This window comes from Lygodium microphyllum, chromosome 30, assembly GCF_053477565.2.
Source record: "Lygodium microphyllum isolate KBCC chromosome 30, Lygodium_microphyllum_v1.1.10, whole genome shotgun sequence".
NCBI classification, from domain to species: Eukaryota; Viridiplantae; Streptophyta; class Polypodiopsida; order Schizaeales; family Lygodiaceae; genus Lygodium; species Lygodium microphyllum.
The window spans coordinates 73,970,561-73,993,146 of NC_141164.1; the positions used below are offsets into that span (position 1 = coordinate 73,970,561).

Consider the following 22,586-nt stretch of genomic DNA (forward strand, 5'->3'; position numbering starts at 1 on the left):
ATAAATTGTGGCTGTCTAGAGCAATTCTTCAGCTAGAAGAGTGGCTCCCATCAAACTATACTGGTGATATTGATTATTCTTCTAATGTCAATGTGGCCACAATTGATATGAGCACCTGCGGATCATTATTATCTGCTCAATCAGAAAGCAATCCTACATTGGGGCTCACCAAGTCCAGAACTGTCAAGAATGTGAAAAATAAAATATTTTCCAAAATGTACACCTTGGCTGCATACTCTAAAAAACAATTCTCTCCTACTGCACCTGCTCTAAAAATAGTAGGCAAGTTGCCTACTTTGAGATTTTCTACTCTAAACATCTACTTGTCATCACACCCATGCTACCTCCTCTAAAAGCAATTGTCTATCCTCCTCCTACACCTACTCTGAAAACAATAGGGAGGTTGTCTGCTCTAAACTACTTTGAGGATTTCTTTTTATATGTGCTCTACTCATTCAAATCTATTTTAAACATAAGTATTGGGCTACACCTCCTATTGTTAGGATACTTACTCTAGTACCAATTTGAGCTTTATTGTCTCCACTGTCGCATGGTTTAAGTTGAAGTATATTCTCGTAATCAAGTCACTATGAGGAAAAACATGATTCAAAAACCCATTGGTGTAGCAACCCATGAGAATGCCACATCTCAAGTTTTCATACCTAACATCCAAGTTTTAGTAGATTCACAAGTGAGCCTTGGTGGATCACGAATAAGAACTCTGATTCTTGTGATAAGATGGAGCTCAAGAATGTGAAAAATAAAAGATTTTCCAAAATGTACACCTAGGCTGCATACTCTAAAAAACAATTCTCTCCTACTGCACCTGCTCGAAAAACAGTAGACAAGTTGCCTACTTTGAGATTTTCTACTCTAAACATCTACTTGTCATCACACCCATGCTGCCTCCTCTAAAAGCAATTGTCTATCCTCCTCCTACACCTACTCTGAAAACAATAGGGAGGTTGTCTGCTCTAAACTACTTTGAGGATTTCTTTTTATATGTGCTCTACTCATTCAAATCTATTTTAAACATAAGTATTGGGCTACGCCTCCTATTGTTAGGATACTTACTCTAGTACCAATTTGAGCTTTATTGTCTCCACTGTCGCATGGTTTAAGTTGAAGTATATTCTCGTAATCAAGTCACTATGAGGAAAAACATGATTCAAAAACCCATTGGTGTAGCAACCCATGAGAATGCCACATCTCAAGTTTTCATACCTAACATCCAAGTTTTAGTAGATTCACAAGTGAGCCTTGGTGGATCACGAATAAGAACTCTGATTCTTGTGATAAGATGGAGCTCAACAATCAAGACACTATATGTACCACCTAGCTTGATCATGATTGTCTTATGTAGGGAAGGCTCTCATAGAATAACAAGGATAATTAGGGATAACAGGTGTGTCTGTGTCTGCCTGTAGGTGGTCTAGATCAACTCAAGCTAGCATTGACCATCCCTCTCTCATTGTTGGCCATTACCTTGGTTGTGATGCGGGAAACAAGAGTCCTTCACTTGGAACAAAACATCACTTACAATCTCTAATATAACACACAATCTTTTAGGAGTGCCACAAAAACTTGAAACGAATGTTCCAAAATTGCCCTCATGTTGTAGCTTTCAGAGAAACAAATGATACGAATGATTGATTACTTGTTGATAGTCGAAGCATTGCCTCAAAAAGTATCCTTCAATGCTTGATAACAATACTTATACTGAGCAATTGACGACTACAACACAAGCATGCATCCTAAGCAATCGGCAAACAAGGATGAGATTGTGTACATGCGAGAAGATGGACCTAATCGTGCAAGAGAGAATGGACAATGAGGAGGATGGGCAATGAGAATGGACGATGTGATTGTACTACTTTAACTTGGTTGTGCGCGGAAGAATTGACCTTTCTTGAATCTAATAAAATTTTTCTATTTTCTTGAATCTTGAGGAATGTTGGCCTCCCATTTAAGGAACTGGTTAATTTTATTTGCATCTTTCCTTTTTTTCTTACATTGCCCAAGGTTTAATGACCTTTACATGTGTCATATTACATATGCCCTTCCTAAGCACCTAATCCCTTGCTCCAATTTTGCTACTTGGAAGCCTGGCTCCCTTAGCAACTTTGCTGACTCGTTAAATCCTAGGAACATAAGCTTGCTCACCAATTTATAAAATTAATTTGTTGAAGCACCAACCCCATAAGATACCATTTCCCTTGGACTAAAGTTTGGCAAGTTTACCTTTATGTTTTTGCAAATCTTCTATTCACTAAATATGAGACCAATTAAATGCTTGTAACATGTGCAAATTCACTAAATCCAAATTAGTAATATAGGGAGAATTTTTCATTATTGTTATATGTTTTAGGCCTAAAAATATCATGCAATAAAACACATTATAACATATCTACCAATAGAATTTATTGCTACCTTCGCATAATACACCCCCAATACAATTTTCCCAAAGGTGAACCTCAATTAGATCTACCAGTAGAATTTATTGCTACCTCCGCATAATACACCCCCAATACAATTTTCCCAAAGGTGAACCTCAATTAGATTATTTTAGACTTGACTACTTAAAGTACTACTCACCCCTACCAATGCCCATTGACCTTTGAGTTCATGCTTCTATACTACACATCAATAGCATTTAACATTCCTATATTGCACATCATAAAATGTAGGTTTGCTTGGTGAGAACACATAGAATGTAGGCTTGCTTGGTGAGAACTAATAGATACTCAAGTTGCACATATAGCCTGTTTTGCAATCATCAACATTGCACTATCTCTTCTTCTTACTTTCACTACACTCATAAGGCCATGGGAGAAAGAGAGTCTTGTGATTAGCTCACATATTTGTAGATGGATACATTTAAATTAGAAATTTTGCAAATGCAAATTCATTTCAAGATTTCAAATTTGCAAATTCATCTCAAGATTTTGAATTTGCAAACAAAGGACCAATATCAATGATTACTACAGAGACATTGTAGATGTACACATCATATGAGAAATATGATATTGAATAAGATAGTTCTAGTCCCATTTCCTAATCATCAAACTCGAGTGGCTCTCACAATATCTCCAAGGCTTGATATAAGGTAGTTGCAATAGTTGTTGGGTCCTATCTCCATGGCTTGATACAAGGTAGGTGCACGATCATTGGCACCTATCTCATAAGGTCATACAATTGTCATCTCAAGGCTCCTTTTCACGTGCACATCGTTGCTATTGTTCAACACTATATTAACAATGCATGTATTAATAAATGTTGAGGTGATCCTTGCTTGATAAGATCAAGCCTTCTTCTTTAAATAACTTGCTTCCTACTCAAAAGTCTACAACAATAGGCATAATTACTGAGAGACATTGTTTGTATCCATGATCAATTTTGGCAATGACAAACAATTTAAAGTTACTAATAGAGTACTTACCAATATGAATGAAGTACCACACGTCCATGACAGTTGTGTGATCTCCCAATGCTTTAACAATTTTGGAGCTTGGTCAAGCTAAATGAGTTTTCATGTCATGTTGTGAGATCTATTACAAATAGGTATAAATAAATTTGTTCTTATCTCATCTAATGATATTTTCCTAAGGGAGAAGATTCCTCTTTATCATTAGAATGTAAAGCAATCAAAAATGTTTTCAACCTCTCGTGATAGACATTGCAAAGATGTTATCCAAACCTCCTACCTTCTAAAGCTAAAATTGCTGGTCAATCTAGGTGCCATTGTGATAGTTTTGTACCATTTTTCTAAATGATATAGCAATTGAAGAGATATGCAAGACATGAACCATTGGTAAGAACCCAAAATAGACCCAAAAAAAAGGGAACAATGTTGCATGTGCACCCTCATTTTTTTAGAAGCTTTTAATTAACACACACAAATTTTTAAATGATATCCCATTACATACATAAATTAGTAATATTTCTTTCTATTTGCCTTAACAATGCAAATTTTTAAAGAGTAGTCTATTACATAAATTAGTGAGTTTTCCTTTCCTTTTGTCTTCACACTTTGATGATTCAAAGGAAAGTCATAATATCTAATCTACTAAGATTGTGGTATGAGAAGTTCTAACATGAGCATCGTAAAGCAAGATAGATCAAGAATAGTTTTAAATTGTACGATGGCATGGGAAAATTCAAGACAAGACTTGATTTGCATAAGAAAATCCTCCTTCATTGATATTGAGCCCCACTTGAACATGAGTACTATGACAATTATTAAAGTTAACCCAACAACAATTGACATTGATTTAAAAAAATGTGTGAGCATTTCATTTCTAATGTATTTTGATCATGTTGATAGCATTGAATAGGCTCACTTATGAGGTTATCTCAAGTATTACACAAGCATGAAAATGTTGAAGTGTCATAAAAGAAGGATAACATGCATGCACATGCACATTTAATCATCATCATGCAAAGGGATGGACTAAGATTATCTGCATGTGTGTGTCTTACATTTAAAAGTTTATGCCTTGCGATGATCAAAATTCTCACCTTCGTTTTACACTTTTCAATTCATCTAAGTTCTCTTGCATGTTGTGTTTTTTTAAATGAAAACATGTAAGTGTATGATTATCAAGATATCAAACAAACCATATATGGGAATATGAATAGATGGATATGCAAGAATTGAATTGACCAATTCATGACCTGATAGTTTTTGCATGTTTCTTATGTTTCTATAATAAAATCTCCAGGCGAGTTATATCACTCTACAATTCTATTCATTCTCGCCTTAGTATTGCAAAGCTATGTTCGATGCAAACAATGGCTACAAGGAAAGATCATTCCATCATTGCCTCTACATGAAATAGCATGTTCTAGATGGAAAACATGCAAGAGGACTTGAGTTTGAAAACATAAGCTACACTAATAACTCTAATTTGCTTAGCAACATCATAGGTTGAGGTACTATTCTAATATAACATGTTTACACCTTCGTAGCTTGGTTATATAAACATTCTTTTTTACTTATTTGTTTGCTTTGCTATATAGACATTTATTTCATTTTTTTAGCTTTATACACATTTATCTAGTAGAAGTAAAGGCTTAATTTGAATCCAAAATTCTAGAAACTTTTCATACATTTACTAGGCTAAGAGTCATTTTACCAGTTTGTTCCTTCATTTTTATGTAGTAAAAATTAATAGCCTAGTTTGAAGATGAAAGTTCCTACTTGCTAACTAGGAAAATTAGTCCATTTACTAGATGTTTCATCGTTTTACTATCTAGCCTTGTGTCTAAAGTTCCTTGTGTAACTTCAATAGTCCAAGGCAATCCTGGCAACCTACAATTGCCGAGGGGCAAGATTTAAAGGGCAAGTGGCACAAGAGTGTCTCATACCTACTGCAATGCATCTGGTCTGTTGAGCATGGTAATCAAAGATCCCTGGAGAACGGGGAGAACTTAACAAGGCCATGAATAAAAACAGGAATAGATGGCGAAAGAGAGAGATGGTTATTTTTATTGCATTGGTTACATCTTTATACAGCTTCCAGTGTGCATGATATGAAAGGGTACACGTGTCCATACGATTCTTGAGGCATGAAGATGCATTCACACCATGACTATCGAATGGCCTAAGCGTTGTGTACTATGGGCAACACATCCGTCGAAAGGTGGAGACGTATGGAAGGTCTGAGACCCGAGTCGGCCTCAGCAAGGAGATCTACCCCATGCAAGGAAAAGGTGAAGCGGACAGAGAGGGAGAGCTGCCATTAGCGCAAGCCACGAATCAAGGAACTCTCCGGGTTTCCAACAGTAGATGGGTGCTAAAAGCAGCTTGCGACCGGGGATAAGAAAGCTGCAGCCCCGGATGAAAAAAGCTGCCCCAAAGCAGAATGTATGAAAGGGGTGGGACTCTCTTCCTATACGCCAGATCTGTTGCTTTATGCTTCGTGACTGAAAAAGCTGCCAACCGACAATTGCCCAACCAAATTCCCGACTATTGATCCACTCTATTGCTCTACAAATGATACAAATATTTGGCAAGAGTCTTTCCTTCGTTATGTTTAGTAGGTAGTCGCGCCACGAAGAATAGCAGGTTTTGAGAACACTTTAAACCATGGTATAGCTCTAAATTAGAATACATATTTAGGTACGTCATTCAGCCTTAATTATTAAATCTTGGCAGGATTTTCTACTTACATCATCATCATCATCATCATCATCATCATCATGTTCCTTAAATCTTGGCAGGCTTTTCTACTTACATCATCATCATCATGTTGTGTATGGGCTTTCGATTATTCCCTTTTTTTTCCTTTGACCATTGCTTATGGCTCCAAGTGCTGGACGTTCAATCTGTCATGGGTACCTTGCTCGTGTTCAGTTCGTCATGGCTCCTGGAGCTGCAATGATAATACTAGACGGGCTTGGGGCTTTGACATCGGCCTGCGGCTTTTCAAGCTCCCATTCAGCATTGCAAAATTATACGTCCGTAAGATTTCTTAAGTCACAGGCAGTACTTCCTAGGACCTGAATAACATTGGCCTGTTCACCTTACAAAATCATAGATACTCGCCTTCATACGGGCAATTTTTAAGGCCGAGCTACATAGAATGCATGTAGAGATAAAACGGCTTGTACATAAATGATAAAGTTTTTCACGTATCGTCAGCCAGTCAAGTTAAAAGTACATTCATGATATGGGTAGCAGCAAGGTTAGTAGGGGCTCTACAATGATATGTATGTGAGCCTACTTGAATTCATGCACCGAAGTTGCAACATTGCTTTACATTGCTTTATAACTCGAGTGTATATAACTCGAGTGTATATCACACCTGAAATGGTAGCTTGTCAGTCAGTAGTCAAGAGTCTCCTGTGAATGTATGGTTCTGCCCACTACCCCTAGTCATGTTTCTATGCCAAAGGTAGTCAAGTAACATAAGCTTTGTGCCATGCCAGCCTTATCTGCAAAACATCTCTTCTCCCTTCGGAAGATAAAAGTTTTCCTCAGCATGCATGGCATAAAGATTATCTACATTAGTTTGTCTAGTCCCCCCTCTCTTTTACTCTTGCGACTGCCTTCTTAACTCCTTCATAATCACACTTTCCAGCTTATCTTGTAAGTCATCCCCCTCAATCCTTGAACAATCTGTCACCTGTGCGAAAAACGGAGTAATCACAGACTTCCTTATTTAGACAAATGCTATGCTTGAATACTTACAAAACAACGTAACAATGCACCACATAACGGAGGCATACCTTTCCGTGTATGCAATGGAAACAGCTCTCCCCGCTCGTTGCAAGAGTAGCATTAACGATGTCAATGTCATGGGCCTGCAGAAACATCAGACAACCGGACCATACCCCCTTTTTCTTTGGTATGTTGAGCGTGATAAAAACATCAGTCCCTAACTGGCGAACTGTAACCTCCAACCCATCCTTGGGCCCATCATAGAAGTTATAGTCTGAGCTTGTCACGTATTTGGAGCTGCTCCAATAAAAGTCATGATCCGATATACCAAGCACTGCCATAATATCTGCCTTTTTCCTTTCCAGCTCTTCTATTGTGCCTCTCAGAGATTGAATGTAGGTAATTACCTCTGTCAAGACAGTGATGCGGTCTGTGTGCTGCAAAACCAAACAGAAAATTAACATCAAGGAAACAAGATACACTGGAAGCCACAAATGTAGCTTCAATAGACCCGTTGAGGCACAGTAAAACAAGCCTCCAATTACAATAAACCCACATCAAGGCATAGTTGAACAAGTCTGAACTGTTTGAGATGAGGTGAGGAACGTAATTCAGGTGGAAACTGGCTCACTTGGCATTGATGTGATCTGACCTATGGGACATCCATGTACTCGAACAGGGCATGATAGAGAGATTGCAGGCGCAACCATCTGGCAGTGCTGTGATCTAGACAAGGACAACTAACAGCCACTACTGTCATCTAGCTTGGGACGAACACTAGTCAGTCAAGCACTCAGAGAGGTAATCCACATCTGCAAATTACCTTGAGCTTGAGCTTAGGCACCAAAGACTGCAGCACTGAGAAAGACTCGCGCATACTTTTGCGGCGCTGGCGCTCAGACTGAATGTGGGCTTCTCGCGGGGTTAGACCCTCTCTGGAGAGGGTCGAATTGTGCGTGCTGCTGGCATGCTTGGGGTAGGCAGCAGCAACAGCATTGTGCGTTTGCCGGCCATGCTCCTTGACCCGATCAGGACTGCCAATTGAGGCAGGGGAAGGGGAGACCTTGAGACGCTTGGCGAAGCCAGGGATCAGAACTGGCGGGGCCGCCGGCCTCTTGCCTGGAGCAGCAGCACAGACACAGACGGGAGGGTTCCGCTTAGGTTCCCCCCAAACCTTGGATTCCCCGAACCTGCGCTCCGCCACGTGGGGGCCCCTCACCGACTCGTCTTTTCCCGAGGCTGGCAGGGTACTGCCCGAAGCAGCTGCGACAGCTTGCTCCTTGTGGTTCGCGAGAGGCCGCTCCTTGTGGGTTAATGCAGGGAGGCGAGGGGGCACCCTCCTGGTGGAGAATCCATGGAGGGCCGAGGCTATGTCCGAGAGCTTGAGAACGGAGGTGAAGGAGGCGGAGGAGGCCGCAGGTGGCAACTGCTGCTGCTGGTCTGCCCCCGTGAGGTCCAGCACCATCGGATCTGGGCCGGCGGGGGCCTGGTCGAACGACGAGGCGCTGCAGGAGGAGTTGGATGGCGAGCCCGCAGCTCCATTCATGGAGGTGCTGGCCGACGGAGATGAGGATGTGGAGCACGGGAAAAGAGCAGGGTAGCACCAGTCGTCGAACTCACTCAGCTCAGGCAATAGGCAACTGAAAAACGAGTCTCTCTCCATGGAAGGGAGCCGAGAGAGAGAGAGAGAGAGAGAGAGAGAGAGAAGACACACACAATACAGAAACAGATGCACAGATTGAGAGACAGAGAGAGAGGACGCACAATGGTCTGCGGTCGAGCAAACTTCCAAGGATATTTGGGAAGATCAGCACCGAGCACACTAATGAAGGAAGACCAGGACGGACACTATGCTTGGGTCCAAGTATTTGAGAGATGGAGACAGAGAGAGAAAGAGAGAGAGAGTATATTAGGAGTGAACTGTAACAGTGAAGAGCGGAGCAGAGGAGATGTGGAGCCCCAAATGTGACACGGATGTGGACGCTGCACAATCCACCAGGTCATTTATAAGAAGATTGGCCAGGTGGGACCGCAGTCCGCCTCGCTTTTCTCACACGATGTCCCCACAATCTCCCGTCTTGGTTTTCATATTCCTCACATTTTGCCTGTTCCTGCGCACTTTTCTCTCTAGCTTGTCTCACCAAGTCCCGTCATCCATGGTCGGATGATATCCCTCGCACATGAGGTACTATGTTAGCCTAAATGTTTAACTTTAGCAAATAACTTTTAATTAACTGATTGCTTTTAGGGGCACATGCTGGCAAGCAATAACATTTAAAGTAGCTCATTTTTAGTAACAACCGTGTATTTTTAAAATTTAGCGATGCAATCTGCCAAATGAGAGAGTGTCGTGTGGCATGGTCATTGCAACCCATGTTTCCTTCAACCATGAACACAAAAATTCCCCATGGTTATAGGGGAGGGCATGGTAGGACTGTAGATGGGTTGCCACATCAGAAAGTACATACTATGGTTACCTTTCTAAGAAAATGGTACCTCATGTGCAAGGTGTATCAATGGGTTCAACCCCAAATCTTGAACAGTCGAAAAATGGTTGCTAATCAAGCGCAATTGCACAAAAGTTTCTCAATGGTGCTAAGCAAACCTAGCCAACTAGACCAATTGATTGCACCAATGCTAACAAACAATTGGAAAGTCTCCCATAGTAGAAAGACTTTTGCAACTTTCAATCTACCACCAATTGCCCTCCCCTATTAGTTACCCCTTATGTGCAACATAAAGTTCCAGCCCACACCCCTTACTAAACTATCATCATAAGAACACTCATGTGACATTACAATCATGTGTACTAATAGGAAAATCAACTATGGTGGAAAGTTTTATCCACCACAAGTTGTTGCCCTCCCCTACTACCTACCCTAACCTTAAGTTCAAACCCACACTCTTACCCAACTATCACCATAGGCTCAAGTACTCATATAACGTTGCAATCACATGTACTACTAGGCACTCTTTCTTTCAAGTAGTCATTATCCATAAGGATAGTAGTAATCAAGAATCACCCCCCTAATGTGCGTTCTCACTGGATACTTTAAAAACCCCTTTTTAAAAAAATTGCATCATTTTATATACCCCTTCTGTGAACTTCAAAGGCAATAGTTATAAAATTTTGCATCATTTTATATACCCTTTCTGTGAATTTCGAAGGCAACAGTTATATCCCTTCTATAAATCTAAAATTCAAAGAGAATGTATATTTTCATGGCCCCTTCTATACAGTTCAAATTAAAACATTGCCAATCAAATTTTAGAGTGATAAATTGTGCTTAGATTTTGCATCGATCCTTCATAGGTTGGAGACATGGAATGCTTGCCGTCCCCTTGTGGTTTCATCCTACTTGGAGATTTACTCTTCTACCAGCATGGAGCTTTCCCTTCTTGGGTGGATTTTGAAGTATCTCTCAATGCTACCACAATAGCTACTTCTACAGTAAGGTAAGGCAAGCAAGGAGCTACTTAAATAGAGGGAAGGCAAGTTGATACTGAGTTGATTGCTTTAGGTGTGGCTAGAAGTTGGAGCCTGAGAAAAGATGGTTGAGATGGCCTCCCCTTCTCTCAAATATTTTGTGCCTTATTGTGTATGATTAGGTTTTCCCTTGATTCCTCTTCCATATGCAGTAATCGTGTGGCACAGCTAGCTTGCTTCTTCTTTTGAACCAATTCATGTTTATACTTCCAAATCAATTTTATATCCTTCATCTTCTCAAATATGATATATGTCATGTAATTCCCAATCCATCAATGCTATTTTAGCAAGCAATTTATGAGTATTTAATGGAAACTAGTTTTTCCAAAGTTGTAGGTTAATCTACATGTAAATTACAACAAAAGGTATTGGTATAAGTGGCCTAACAGAGCCCAATAGGTGCAAAAGCATTGAAGCACAATATCTTATTAATCAACCCACAAGCAAGATTGATAGCAATTTTGAAAGTACAACAAGCACACATGAAATAATAATGACACATCCAAAGTAGCAAATGTGAGAAGCAACAAGAATAAAAAGACTTTATTTGTTGGTAATAACTATATGCCTAGAATAGTGGGCAATAGTATTCACAATAGCAAGTCTGGTTGCTACAATAGTAGTAAGACTCATAAAAGTAATATCTTATATCACTCTAACCTCTCAGAACTGCAAGCATTTAGAGCATGTAGATTTGAAGGCAGTAGCACAAGGTACAACTAAGACAATCTTTCGTAAATATGACATGATGTACAAGGATGCTAAGCCAATTTATGCTTAAATACTTGTTTTGAAGCATTGTTATAGCAAGGATATAGAAAGAATGCTCATTGTTTTTTTTTTTTTAAAGATGACTCATCTTTATTGAAGTAAGAGAATAGCATTTACCATCTCCTTGTACGTGCTTACACAAAAAGATTGAATTTTTTGTCTTAATGTAAAATCACCACTCCAAATACATACTCTCCATGACGAGATTGAATGGATATCCCAAGGAGTTGGATTGCAAGATTTTAAGTTTAATCCAACATGGATAGAGATAGTTGCAATCAGCTTATATGTTTGCCAAGCTATCTGTAGCATGAGGCATAATCATGATTGTTTCATATTTGATGAGATAGTGCCATCATTCCCATTTGCCCATTTGTTCACATATAGCACCTCAAGAATTGCATCCCTCCCCCCCCCCCCCCCCCCCCCCGCCCCCCCTCCCTACCCCCAGGTCCCCCTCATTCCCAACCCCCAAAAGTGTGCTTTTGAAAGTTTTTTAATAAAAAGACCCCTAATGTGAATACATGAGGTACATTTATAAACTCCTTTTGTTTTTGAAAAATTGTAAGCCAATATGATAAAAATACCCTTTCTATTTTTGAAAATTTGTAAGTCAATATAATAAAAATACACTTTCTTTTGAACTCATGTGCTACATTACATGTTCTATAAGATGACCCCCCCCCCCCCCCCCCCCAATAATAAAGGGAGAATAAAGGGATATATGGTTCCCAATCGCCTCTCTATCTATGAATCAAGCTCTCTAACATGATGCTCATTTTTTCCTTAAGTGATTATCATGATTCTCAAGTTTCCACATGATGACACATGTATCCTATATGTTATCTTGAGTAAATGGTGATATTGGCATATGCTAATGGAGGATTGTGAACACAGAAAGTGCATGTGTTCAATAGTCATGATGTGCTAAAAGTTGCACTACATGTTTTCATGCAATGCTACAGGATAGTTAGCTATAGACACTTGTGGATAGTTCAATTGGACTTGCCACTAATGTGGTCCAATAGTCTTCCAACTATTGCACACATGTAATTATATATACCTAAGAGAGTATTTGGAAAAATATCACAAGAACACACAATAGAGACCCTTGTTAACTTATCAATTGATGCAAAGCTACCTTGAGACTCAACTCCATTACATTCATCAACTTGACCCAAGTCCACATCCCATCATTTCGCTATCTATTAATCATTTGATCTATTAGCATGACATTCCAATGTTTAGAGTAGGAACCCTAGCAATGTTTAGGGCCTACCATTGATGGCTTCTCTTTCTCTAGGGGGCCTTACAACTTTGGGGTAGTTGCAACATATGTTGGTAATTAAGATGTTGTGCTTTGAGTAACGTCCAACATTTATGGGTAGATGTACATTAACAAGTTTGCTACGCATGCCTCTAAGAATGCCCATTGGTTCACATAGTTGACTAAAGGTCACAATAAGTTTTTTTTTTTAATAATACATTGGTAGAATGATATTATCAATATCGAAAAAAAGAGGGGGGTATAGGTCTAACCTATAGGCTTTGTATAGGTCACAATAAGTTGCCAAGAATCTCCGGACAAGGAGACACTTGTTGCTTCCCTTTTACCAAACCACACGGTAAACTACAAGAAGCCTTACAACCCTAGAAAAAAGATACTTACTCATTAGATGGCATGAGGCCTCCTATATAATATTTCAAAAGAAACTTCTTTTGGAGAGCATACGTGGGAGGCCACAACTTGCCACCTAGATATTCCAACTATTTTCATATTATATTTGCTTCATGGAGAGCTACATATTAAACACCCTTACATGGAGAGTATGGGTTTAATGGACACATGTGGCCATGCTCCTTGGAAAACACAAGCTCTTGGGAAAGGAGTGGCATAGCAGATATCCCAATAAGGGAAATTGTTTCAAGCAAATTGACATCATTTTGAAGGATAAATCTATTTTCTTATTGTTTTTAGCAATAAGTCTATATGCTTTCATTCCAATCATGCAATCAAGATAATGTGTAATGAGGGAAGTATTAGATGCCACATTAACTCCAAAACATGATTGAGTTCATCTAGTTTTTAGTTACAAGGGCTAACATTTTAGTTCTAAGGGAAAACATTTGTAGATGAGCACCTCATTAACAAGGAGGGTTAGATTTATTCAAAAAACATGATTCTATTAGGAGGGCAATAATAGTTTTATTCATTTGAAAACAAAGAAAAGGGAAATAAGAGGTTTTCCTTTATAACACCTCTAAGGGCCCTCTGCCCTTCAAATAAAATGTTCGTTTCTTGGAACAAGGTGATTATATTAGCAAAGTTTGAAATGTGTAGGGTAAGCATGGAGACAGTGTTGGTGACATTGCTAAAGGTGGGAACTGTGCATGATGGGTGTTATTGTGGTATCCAATTGTTATGGGCACAATAAGGCCATTTTGGGGTGGAGGCATCATTATCCTCTTTTAGCATGTTAAAACCATGTTCTTAACACTTCTTCTTGCCCCTTAGTGATTGCATTTTACTTTACTATAGAACATTGGAGATCAGTTGGGAACATGATAGAGTTTTAAGTGTTAAGGTCTAGTTAAGGGCTAAAATGGATCTAGATTTTGGAGGCTTTGATATATATTTTTTCATGCTCTCAAGTCAAAGCAAAAAAATGAGTCTTTGACTATGATTGAGGATGCAAAGGGTTGTCTAGTCTGAGACGAAGAAGAGATCGCAAAAGTCTTCCATAAACACCTTTGGTCAACAATTCACATTGTGCATGTTTTAAGGGAAGATGATAAAAAATGACTAGCTATTTTTCTTAATGATACTTGTCCAAAATTTGAGCTTGATATTTCCTTTTGGAGAGGCCTTTTACCCTTGACAAAGTTGAGTTTGCATAGAAAACATGAAGAAAGGAAAAATCCCAAACTTGACAACTTTTCTTTAAACTTTCATATTAAATGCTATTGAAACAATATAGCTTCAAAGAGATTAAGAAAGGTGAATTTCTAAGATATTCGGGTGCCCCACATGGTCTAGTAGTTCTATGAAGTAGAGGTCATCTTTGATTTTGGAAGTTTGAAACCAAAAACAAAGATAGGATGGGGATGAAGGCTAGTTTAATAAGTAGACTAATTGCATTAAAGGTACTAGCATTTCGGGCGCATGGAACGGTAGGCCACTTTGTCGAAGCGACGAGTGAAGTAGTTGTGCTATTGCACGGCAACTTCACTCAACAATCCATTTCTCATCTTTCTCTTTCCTCTTTTTCCTCTCTCTCTCTCTCTCTCCCCCTCCAAATTTCCTATGTCTAATTCTCTCTCACTCTCTCTCTGCCTTCTATTTTAGTTTATTTTTTCTCCTCTCCTGGTTTACTCTCTCTCCCTTTTTTCTCTCCCCGCTTTTCTTCTCTCTCTCTCTCTCTCTCTCTCTCTTTTTATTATCTCCCCTCTCTCCTCTCTTTTCCTTCTCTCTCTCTCTCTCTCCTCTTTTTTCCTTTTTTTTCTTCTTCTCTCTCTCTATCTCTTTATTCTCTTTTTAAAATTTTTCTTTTCTCTCTCTCATTTTCTTCTCTTTGCACTTTTCTTCTCTCTCTCCTCTCTTTTCCTTCTCTCTTTCTCCTCTATTATATATTTTCTCTCTCTATAATTCTCTCTACATGTTCTCTCTCTCTCTCTCTCTCTCTCTCTCTCTCTCTCTCTCTCTCTCTCTCTCTCCTTCTTCCTATTTTTCTTTTTCTTTTTCTTCTTCTTCTTTCACTTTCTTCCCCCCCCCCCCCCCAGTCTCTCTTAAAGTATGTAAATTTTATCTTTTCCCTATATATAATTCTCTCTTTATGTTTATAGTCTCTCTCTTCTTCTCCTTTCTCTCTCTCTCTCTCTCCACCCCCTTTTCTTCTTCTCCCCTTTCTCTTAATTTTTCGTTTTTTCTTCTCTCCCTCTCTCTCTTTTAAATTTTATATTTTTATTCTCTCCTTCTCTCTCTTTTAAATTATTTCTTCTTTCTCTCTCTCTCTCTCTCTCTCTTTTCCCCCCTCTCTCCTTCTTTCTTCCTTCCTCTCTTTCTCAAAAAATATTTAAAATTTAAAGACTTTTCTCTTTTCTCTTTTTCCCCATCTCTCTTCCTCTTTCTTCTTCTTATTCTTCTTTTCTCTCTTTCTTTATCTCTCTCTCTCTCTCTCCTCTCTTTTCCTTCTCTCTCCTCTTTTTTTCTTTTTTTCTCTCTTTAACTTTTTTTATTTTCTCTTTATTCTAAATTTTATATTGCCTCTCTCTATAATTCTCTCTGTGTTCAAATTCTCTCTCTTCTTCTTATTTTCTCTCTCTCATTTTCTTCTCTCTCTCTCCCCCCTCTCTCCTCTCTTTTCCTTTTTTATTTTTCTCTCTCTCCCTCTCTCTTAAATTTTATATTTCCTCTCTCTATAATTCTCTTTCTCTCTGCTCCCCCCTCTCTCCCTCCCTCTCCTCTTCTTTCTTTTTTGCTCTTTGTATATTTCTCTCTCTTTATTTTAATTAAAAAAAAAGTTTCTTTTTTTTCTCTTTAATTTTTTTCTTTTTCTCTTTCTTTTAAATTTTATCTTTCCTCTCTCTATAATTCTCTCTGTGTGTTCAAATTCTTTCTTCTGTTCTTGTTTTCTCTCTCATTTTCTTCTCTCTATCTCTCTCCCCCCCTCTCCTCTCTTTTTCTTTTTTCTTTTCCTCTTTCTCTCTCTCTCTCTCTTTTAAATTTTATATTTCATCTCTCTATAATTCTCTTTCTTTGTTTTAAATTTTATCTTTCCTCTCTCTATAATTCTCTCACTATGTTCAAATTCTCTCTTCTTCTTTTTATTTTCTCTCTCTGTCTCTCTCCCTCTCTTTCCTCTCTTTTTTAATTTTCTTTTCTTCTCTCTCTCTTAAATTTTATATTTCCTCTCTCTCTCCCTCCCTCTTCTCTTTTTTCTTTTTTACTCTTTGTATATTTCTCTCTCTCTCATATTAAAATTTAAATGTAAACTTTTTATTTAATTAAAATAAGGAGAGAGAGAGAGAGAGAGAGAGAGAGAGAGAGAGAGAGAGAGTAAACCTAAGCCCTACACGAGAGGGGGGAGGGGAGATGAATTTAATTAAAAAGGGGAGGGGAAAAAAAAGAGAGAGATTATAAGTGAAAGAGAGGGGAGGGGGTTTTGGTTTTAATTTTAAAAAGGAAGGTAGGGGATGGGGGGGGGGGGGGGAGGGGGGGGGAGGCTTTAATGAAAAAAGGGAGGGGAAGAGAAAATGAGATATTACATGTGAGAAAGAGGGGAGGGGAAGGGGAGGGAGGTTTGGAAAGGGGGGTAGGTTTGGGAAGCCTTCTGGAAGTTCGGGGCTTTCTGAACCTATAGCTAAGATAATATAGTAGTAAGATTTTGACTCCTATAATGATCTTTGTTATTTCTATTTCCCCTTTTTCTAAATACTTGGGGAATCTTCTTCATGAATTTGTATGTTCATCTTCATTGAAATAAGGAAAATAGTGGAGTTGTTTTAGGCAGTATTAAGCAAAAAGCTTATAAGCTCAGTCTCAATTTTCTTAAGAGGCCAAGTGAAGATCAACATTGTCTCTCCATCACAAAGCATTGGATTTGAGTCATATCCTCTCCGAAGTGATGAGCCTGAGGATTTATCATGGGATAATTTGCTTCTCACATAGGGTTTAAAACTAAGGAGTAAGTCTTAAGAATTTGCTCATCATTGATTAATACTATTTCTATCTAGTTAATTTGATCCTAAATTTTATTGCTCCCTTTACAAAAAGGGCTTTAGGCATTGGATAGATGTTTGGGATGTAGGGATACTATATCCAAAGAGGTTTAGGACTTCAAATTTCAAATTAGTTTGTGCTTCAATGAGGCTACATGGTTGTATAGGGTTGTAGGGATGGTTAAGTATAATTGCTCCACTTCTTATGTTGCCCATATAAAAAAGGGGAACTATGGGTCAATGATAATGGAAAACAACTTGGCCTTCTAAAGAAAACAAGTGCTCCTAAAGAGTTGAATAGCAAATAGATTCCCGAGACAACGGAAAGTTGAAAGTTTGTTTTTTTGAAAATGCTTGAAATCCTATTCCATCTCTTAAGCTTAATGTTCTTTTGTGGAGGGTTGTTATCACGAATTTCTACAAATGAGGTAATTTACAAGTATAGGGAGTTTTCACCTCTTTGTATCTTTTGTTTGAGGGATCAAGAAGATCTCTATCATGTTCCATAGAATTGTAGGGAGGTCAAATCTTTTTGTTCAAAGCCATGAAATCTTTGAAGCAAATCAAGCTCCATGATTGTGTTACTCGGAAGTAGGTACTTCTTGTCTATAAAAGAAACCTAAATGAGTTGTGAAAAATGTGGCACATGATAAGAGCATCGGGCATTAGCAAGATTTGGTCAGTAAGAAATGACATGTTACTTTCTAGAAGGAACAGGTTCCATTAGTGTTTTTTGATTTAGCATCTGTAGGTATGGTTAGATTAGCCAAGAAAGTTCCAATAGGATAGTCTCTAAGCCACTCAAAAGGTTGTATAATCCTTTTTGGAGGATGTAAACACCTTAATATAAATACTCTTGCTTTATAACAAAATAGTCTCTTAGGGAGGTGCATTAGTTTTCAAGATCACCTTTAAGCTCCTATCTAAGTGAAAATCTTTATACTCTTGATGAAGTGGCAGGCTAGTTGGTTGGGTCAATGCTGTCTATGAGTTCAAGTTTGCGATTCAATAACTTGGCTAGGGTGGCTTGGGGGGGTTTTTGTAGATGTGTGAAGTTGCTAACTAAAAAGGGTGAAAGATAGGCTTAAGCTGTAATAAAACTCTATTGTAAGGAAATTAAGTTGTTTTCAAAAAAGTATAAACCTTTGTTCTTTTAAAATAATGTGGTATGTATTAATAAAAAATATTGACATAATCCAAAAAGGAGACGATTCCAATTGAAATACATCAATTATTGTTCCTTAGCACCTTGTAAAAGGCTTTATAAATAGAGGGCCTTCTATCTAAACCTTTCAAAATAGTTAAGACTTTGGCTTTACAAAATGACTCATTTAAAGGCCTATATTTGTCTACTCTACCAAATGATTTAGTAATCCTATGAGACTCGATAGCCCTTAGCACAACGACCCAAATTTGAAATTCCAAAGTGGCACCTTTGCTTAGTGAAGTTGTCCAAAGTCACAAAAAGGCGCATCCTTAACATCAACTTTAGATTAAAGCCCTACCTTATCCACCCATTTAACCATGGTGCTCCTCACACCTTTCACCTCGATGCAATCCCAAAAAAGCTTATCCATGATGGTCCTCCACAATACAAGATTCAAACATCTAGAGGGTGTATTGGACGAAATCAATCTAACCCTCATCTTCCAAATTCTGAAGCGGCTTCTTGGGATATATCTCTTCTAGTAATCTTGTACCTTCATAAATAGGGTAATGTTATGTGTGTAGAGAAACCCGAAAATTTATGCCCTTGCCCTTCTTAGTTTTAAAGCACCTCATTAGACTAAAGGGGAACATTCTAAAAGAAGTTGTGGTCACTCCTTTCATTTCACCATTAGTGACAACCGGTGCTTCTCTTCATCATTTAGTAGTAGGAACTCCTACTAGCACTCATCCATGGTTAAGAGTCACACTTGGGTGGGTTAGCTCCCAAATGTCCTTCCATCTTTTCAAACACTTATCATGCATACTTTTAGACATGTTAGGTCCACCTAAGGGGACTTTCCAACTTTTCCTTTTTGAGATGCATCAAACGCAATGATAGCCATTGTCATGCATTGTATAAATAAGCAAAAGTTATTGTCATGCATTCTATAAATTAGCTAACCAACTCTTCCTCTCATTTTAGATTTTGGATTGTTTGGTGGGTCGAAATGTGAAGGCACGATGCATTAGGCAGTTTGGAAAGGGGGCTGTGGGGGGGTACGCTAAAACCGTCAAGTAGTAGTAGTGTAAACCTTTGTTACTCGATGTGATCTTAAAAATAGTTATGTGATTTAGAACTTTCCGGGGCATGTGAATCCCACGACCAATCATTGAGGCTGTTTCCATGGGAAGGGTTGGTCCAGAGCGATGGGGTTAGAGAAGAGGGAGGTAGAAGTGGACGGTGCCAGGTGGAGAGAGAGAGAGAGAGAGAGAGAGGGAACGATGCACGTACTGGAGCATATCTTTTTTGCAGCACCTCCCAGGAGTATCTTCATTAATTAGCCAAAAAAATACAAGATCTGGACATTAAAGTAATTTATCGGGCGAAAAAACTACGAAATGTAAATGGGCCCTCGTTTTTTAATTTTGTTGGGTGGTGTGTGTGCGCGCGGAGTGGGCGTCCGGATGGGAAACCTTGAATTCCCGCGTTTGTTAAATAAACCAAAAGGTATCCGGTGCCACAAATGGGGCGGTAACCGAAAATCACCAAATTTGTAGCCATATTTACCTTCCGCACGCATTTAGCTGCCCAGGGCTATATCAATAAATAAAGCTCATGTACAGAGAGAGAGAGTTGCAATGCGCAAACGTGTAATTTGTAAATACTCGTAAATATAGCAGAAGGGCGGCGTGCGTGCCACGTGGTCCTCTCAGATGCACACATAATTAAAAAATTAGAGAAAAAATAGGGTTCATATATACACAGAGCATCGAGGCATGTGACGCTTTGGTTTGGGGGTGGGTGATATTTGTCCTTTTTCCTGAGGGGAAACTAGAGTGTGCCTTGTAAGTTGTGCATGTGTTTTCCCTTAACATTGTTTTTTTTTTTTCCCTCGAAGTTATTTCGATTTTTCGGTGGCATGATGTCTTGCGCTGGCCCACACACTCTCTCTCTCTCTCTGCACGTCTCAAGACTCATCACATCCATGTTTGACGTCGTGTCGTCCCAGGCCCCCCCACTTGCAAATGCATGCATGGCCTTTTGTCCACCCCCCGTCATCTCAGAGTAGGGTCACGTGAAGACCTGCCACACACCTTTTACATGTCACATAGGTTGAGTTTGCCCGGTGTGACATGCCTTTTTGGGCTTCTTATTTATTAAATTTATAGTCACCTTTACTTCCAAAGTCAAGTGCAGATTGCGGCGCGGCCCTTAAGTATTGTCCGTAATCCATTCACCCTCCCTCCTCTCCTACTCTACAATTTACATACATATATTACCCTTAATCTTCCCTTAGTCCCTCCCCCTCCGAAACTTGCATGATCCACCCACAAATGATTTTCCCAACTTCTCCATGACATGTTCCATCGTCCACCATTAGAAATGTGTTTACGTGCCTTGAAAATTGTGTGGCCTTGTAACTTAGCACTTTCCTTGCTCCCATTTTACCATAGAATAATATCATGATGTTGACTCGTGAAATTCTTCTTCCCGAATCCCAATTGAATCAATCACAATGCACATGAAAAATTGGTTTTTTATTTCTCGTAAAGCATCAACATCATGGTGATAAACTGGGCAAGTTGACAAGTGGTGATATTTCTACCATTGTTTGGAAATGGTATGAGTTTGGAAACAAATTATAGATCCTCCCCCCCCCTCCAAGTGTCCGAAAACCGAGAGTATGTTTTTTATGAGATGTACTCTCCAAACAGACTTTCTACTTAATAGAGTTCTACAAACTATGAGGAACCTATGGCAATGCTAAATGTAGACGCATTTGACTTTATTTAAAAGTTCGATGTTCTCTCAATCTACCCTTCTATCAAGCAATGAGTAATGGGATTTTTCATCTTGGTCTTTTATTTTATTTCAATACATAGTAGCTTGATACAATTCTTTAATCTTGCTATAACTTCTGATTGAGAATAGGCCATGATCTATCACACAAAAAATTCTCATTGTGCTCAAATCTTACTTTACTGTCAATTCTTGAGTAAAATTCCATAATGTTGTACAATCTTCTCTCAAATGAGAAAATGACATATTGCTTCAAGAAAAGTATTCACAAGAATGACATGATATTAAGGGCCTTCTAGAAGGACTAGACATTGCTTTGAAAGATGTAAGATCCCTCTCTTTCTTCGTTTTTTTCCTATCTTGAATAGAAGGATCATTTGAGTGCACATGCACATAGATAGCACTACACATGAGACATTCACCTTTTCTTTGAACTAATCTTTGTTTGCCATACTATTGCCACAATGGTGGATCATAATGCAAAGAGCATGATCAAATGCATTTGCATATTGTAATATTTCCACGCAATTTAAAGTTAGTTGGTTAGTTCTAAAGTGAGTTAGTGAATTAATAAGTTAGTAAGGTTACTAACTGAAGACTATTAAGGTAAAAACTAACTAACATTAATAACTAATAGTTTTTATTTAATTAAAAATATTTTATTTAAAAAATCGAGACTCGTAAATTCGATATTTTTCTTGGATTAACAAGGACCATAGCCACCCTTCATGGAAGTTACAACGTGAACAAGAGTTATGAGCTATATTAATCACTAATGTTAATGTGTATAATATGGATGGTCCAAAAGTATTAGATTTTTGGGCAAAAACTAGCATATTTTAGATATTTTGGATATTACTTATTGTAAATATCCTAGAGATATGAAAATTTCTAGAACTGGATGTCATGTAAAAAAGAAGAATTGATTTTTTAGATTTAATACAAAAGAAGAGGGATTTGCAAAATTGCGTACGCCGCGATCGCAGTTTACAGTCAGTAGACAATACTTCGAATAGGGAGAGAAAGAAGGAGTGATCTAAAAGATTTCTAACCAAGTATGAAGTGTCTTGGGGCTTTACTCCCCTTTTGGAGCCAATGGAACTATCGGATTTTTTATCTGAGCATCAAATCACTGATTTTTCCAAGATCGCCTCCACCAAGAACTTTTGTTCTCAACTATATCCCATTTTCTCTAATTCATTATAAATATGAGGCATGGGGAGGCACAAGGGAGCACAAGGAGGCCCCGAGAGGCCGTAAAAGAAGTTGAGAGAGAGAGAGAGAGAGAGAGAGAGAGAGAGAGAGAGAGAGAGAGAGAGAGAGAGAGAGAGAGAGAGAGAGAGAGAGGGTCCTTCCTCCCTTTCCCCCTCCTTAGAGGGTGGCCACACGCATTCTCTCTTTTCCTTTTCCCCGAGCTCATCCCCTTTTGCCCAAATTTTCCCCTCTCGAGCAAGTGGCTGTTAAGTCTTGTGCGAGTCGTGTTTAAAAGAGAAGAAGAT

The 22,586-nt window shown here is 38.7% G+C and overlaps 1 protein-coding gene across 1 annotated transcript; it reads right to left on the reverse strand.

Moving 5' to 3' along the window:
- Window positions 1-5,124: 5,124 nt before the first annotated feature.
- On the reverse strand, window positions 5,125-9,124 carry LOC148010000 (uncharacterized). The gene is made up of 3 exons (XM_087673069.1): window positions 7,986-9,124; window positions 7,231-7,599; window positions 5,125-7,127 (listed from the first exon to the last, which is right to left on the reverse strand). Exons 1-3 carry the CDS (start codon window positions 8,823-8,825, stop codon window positions 7,035-7,037), a joined length of 1,302 nt encoding a protein of 433 aa, XP_087529195.1. The 5' UTR covers window positions 8,826-9,124; the 3' UTR covers window positions 5,125-7,034.
- Window positions 9,125-22,586: the final 13,462 nt, after the last annotated feature.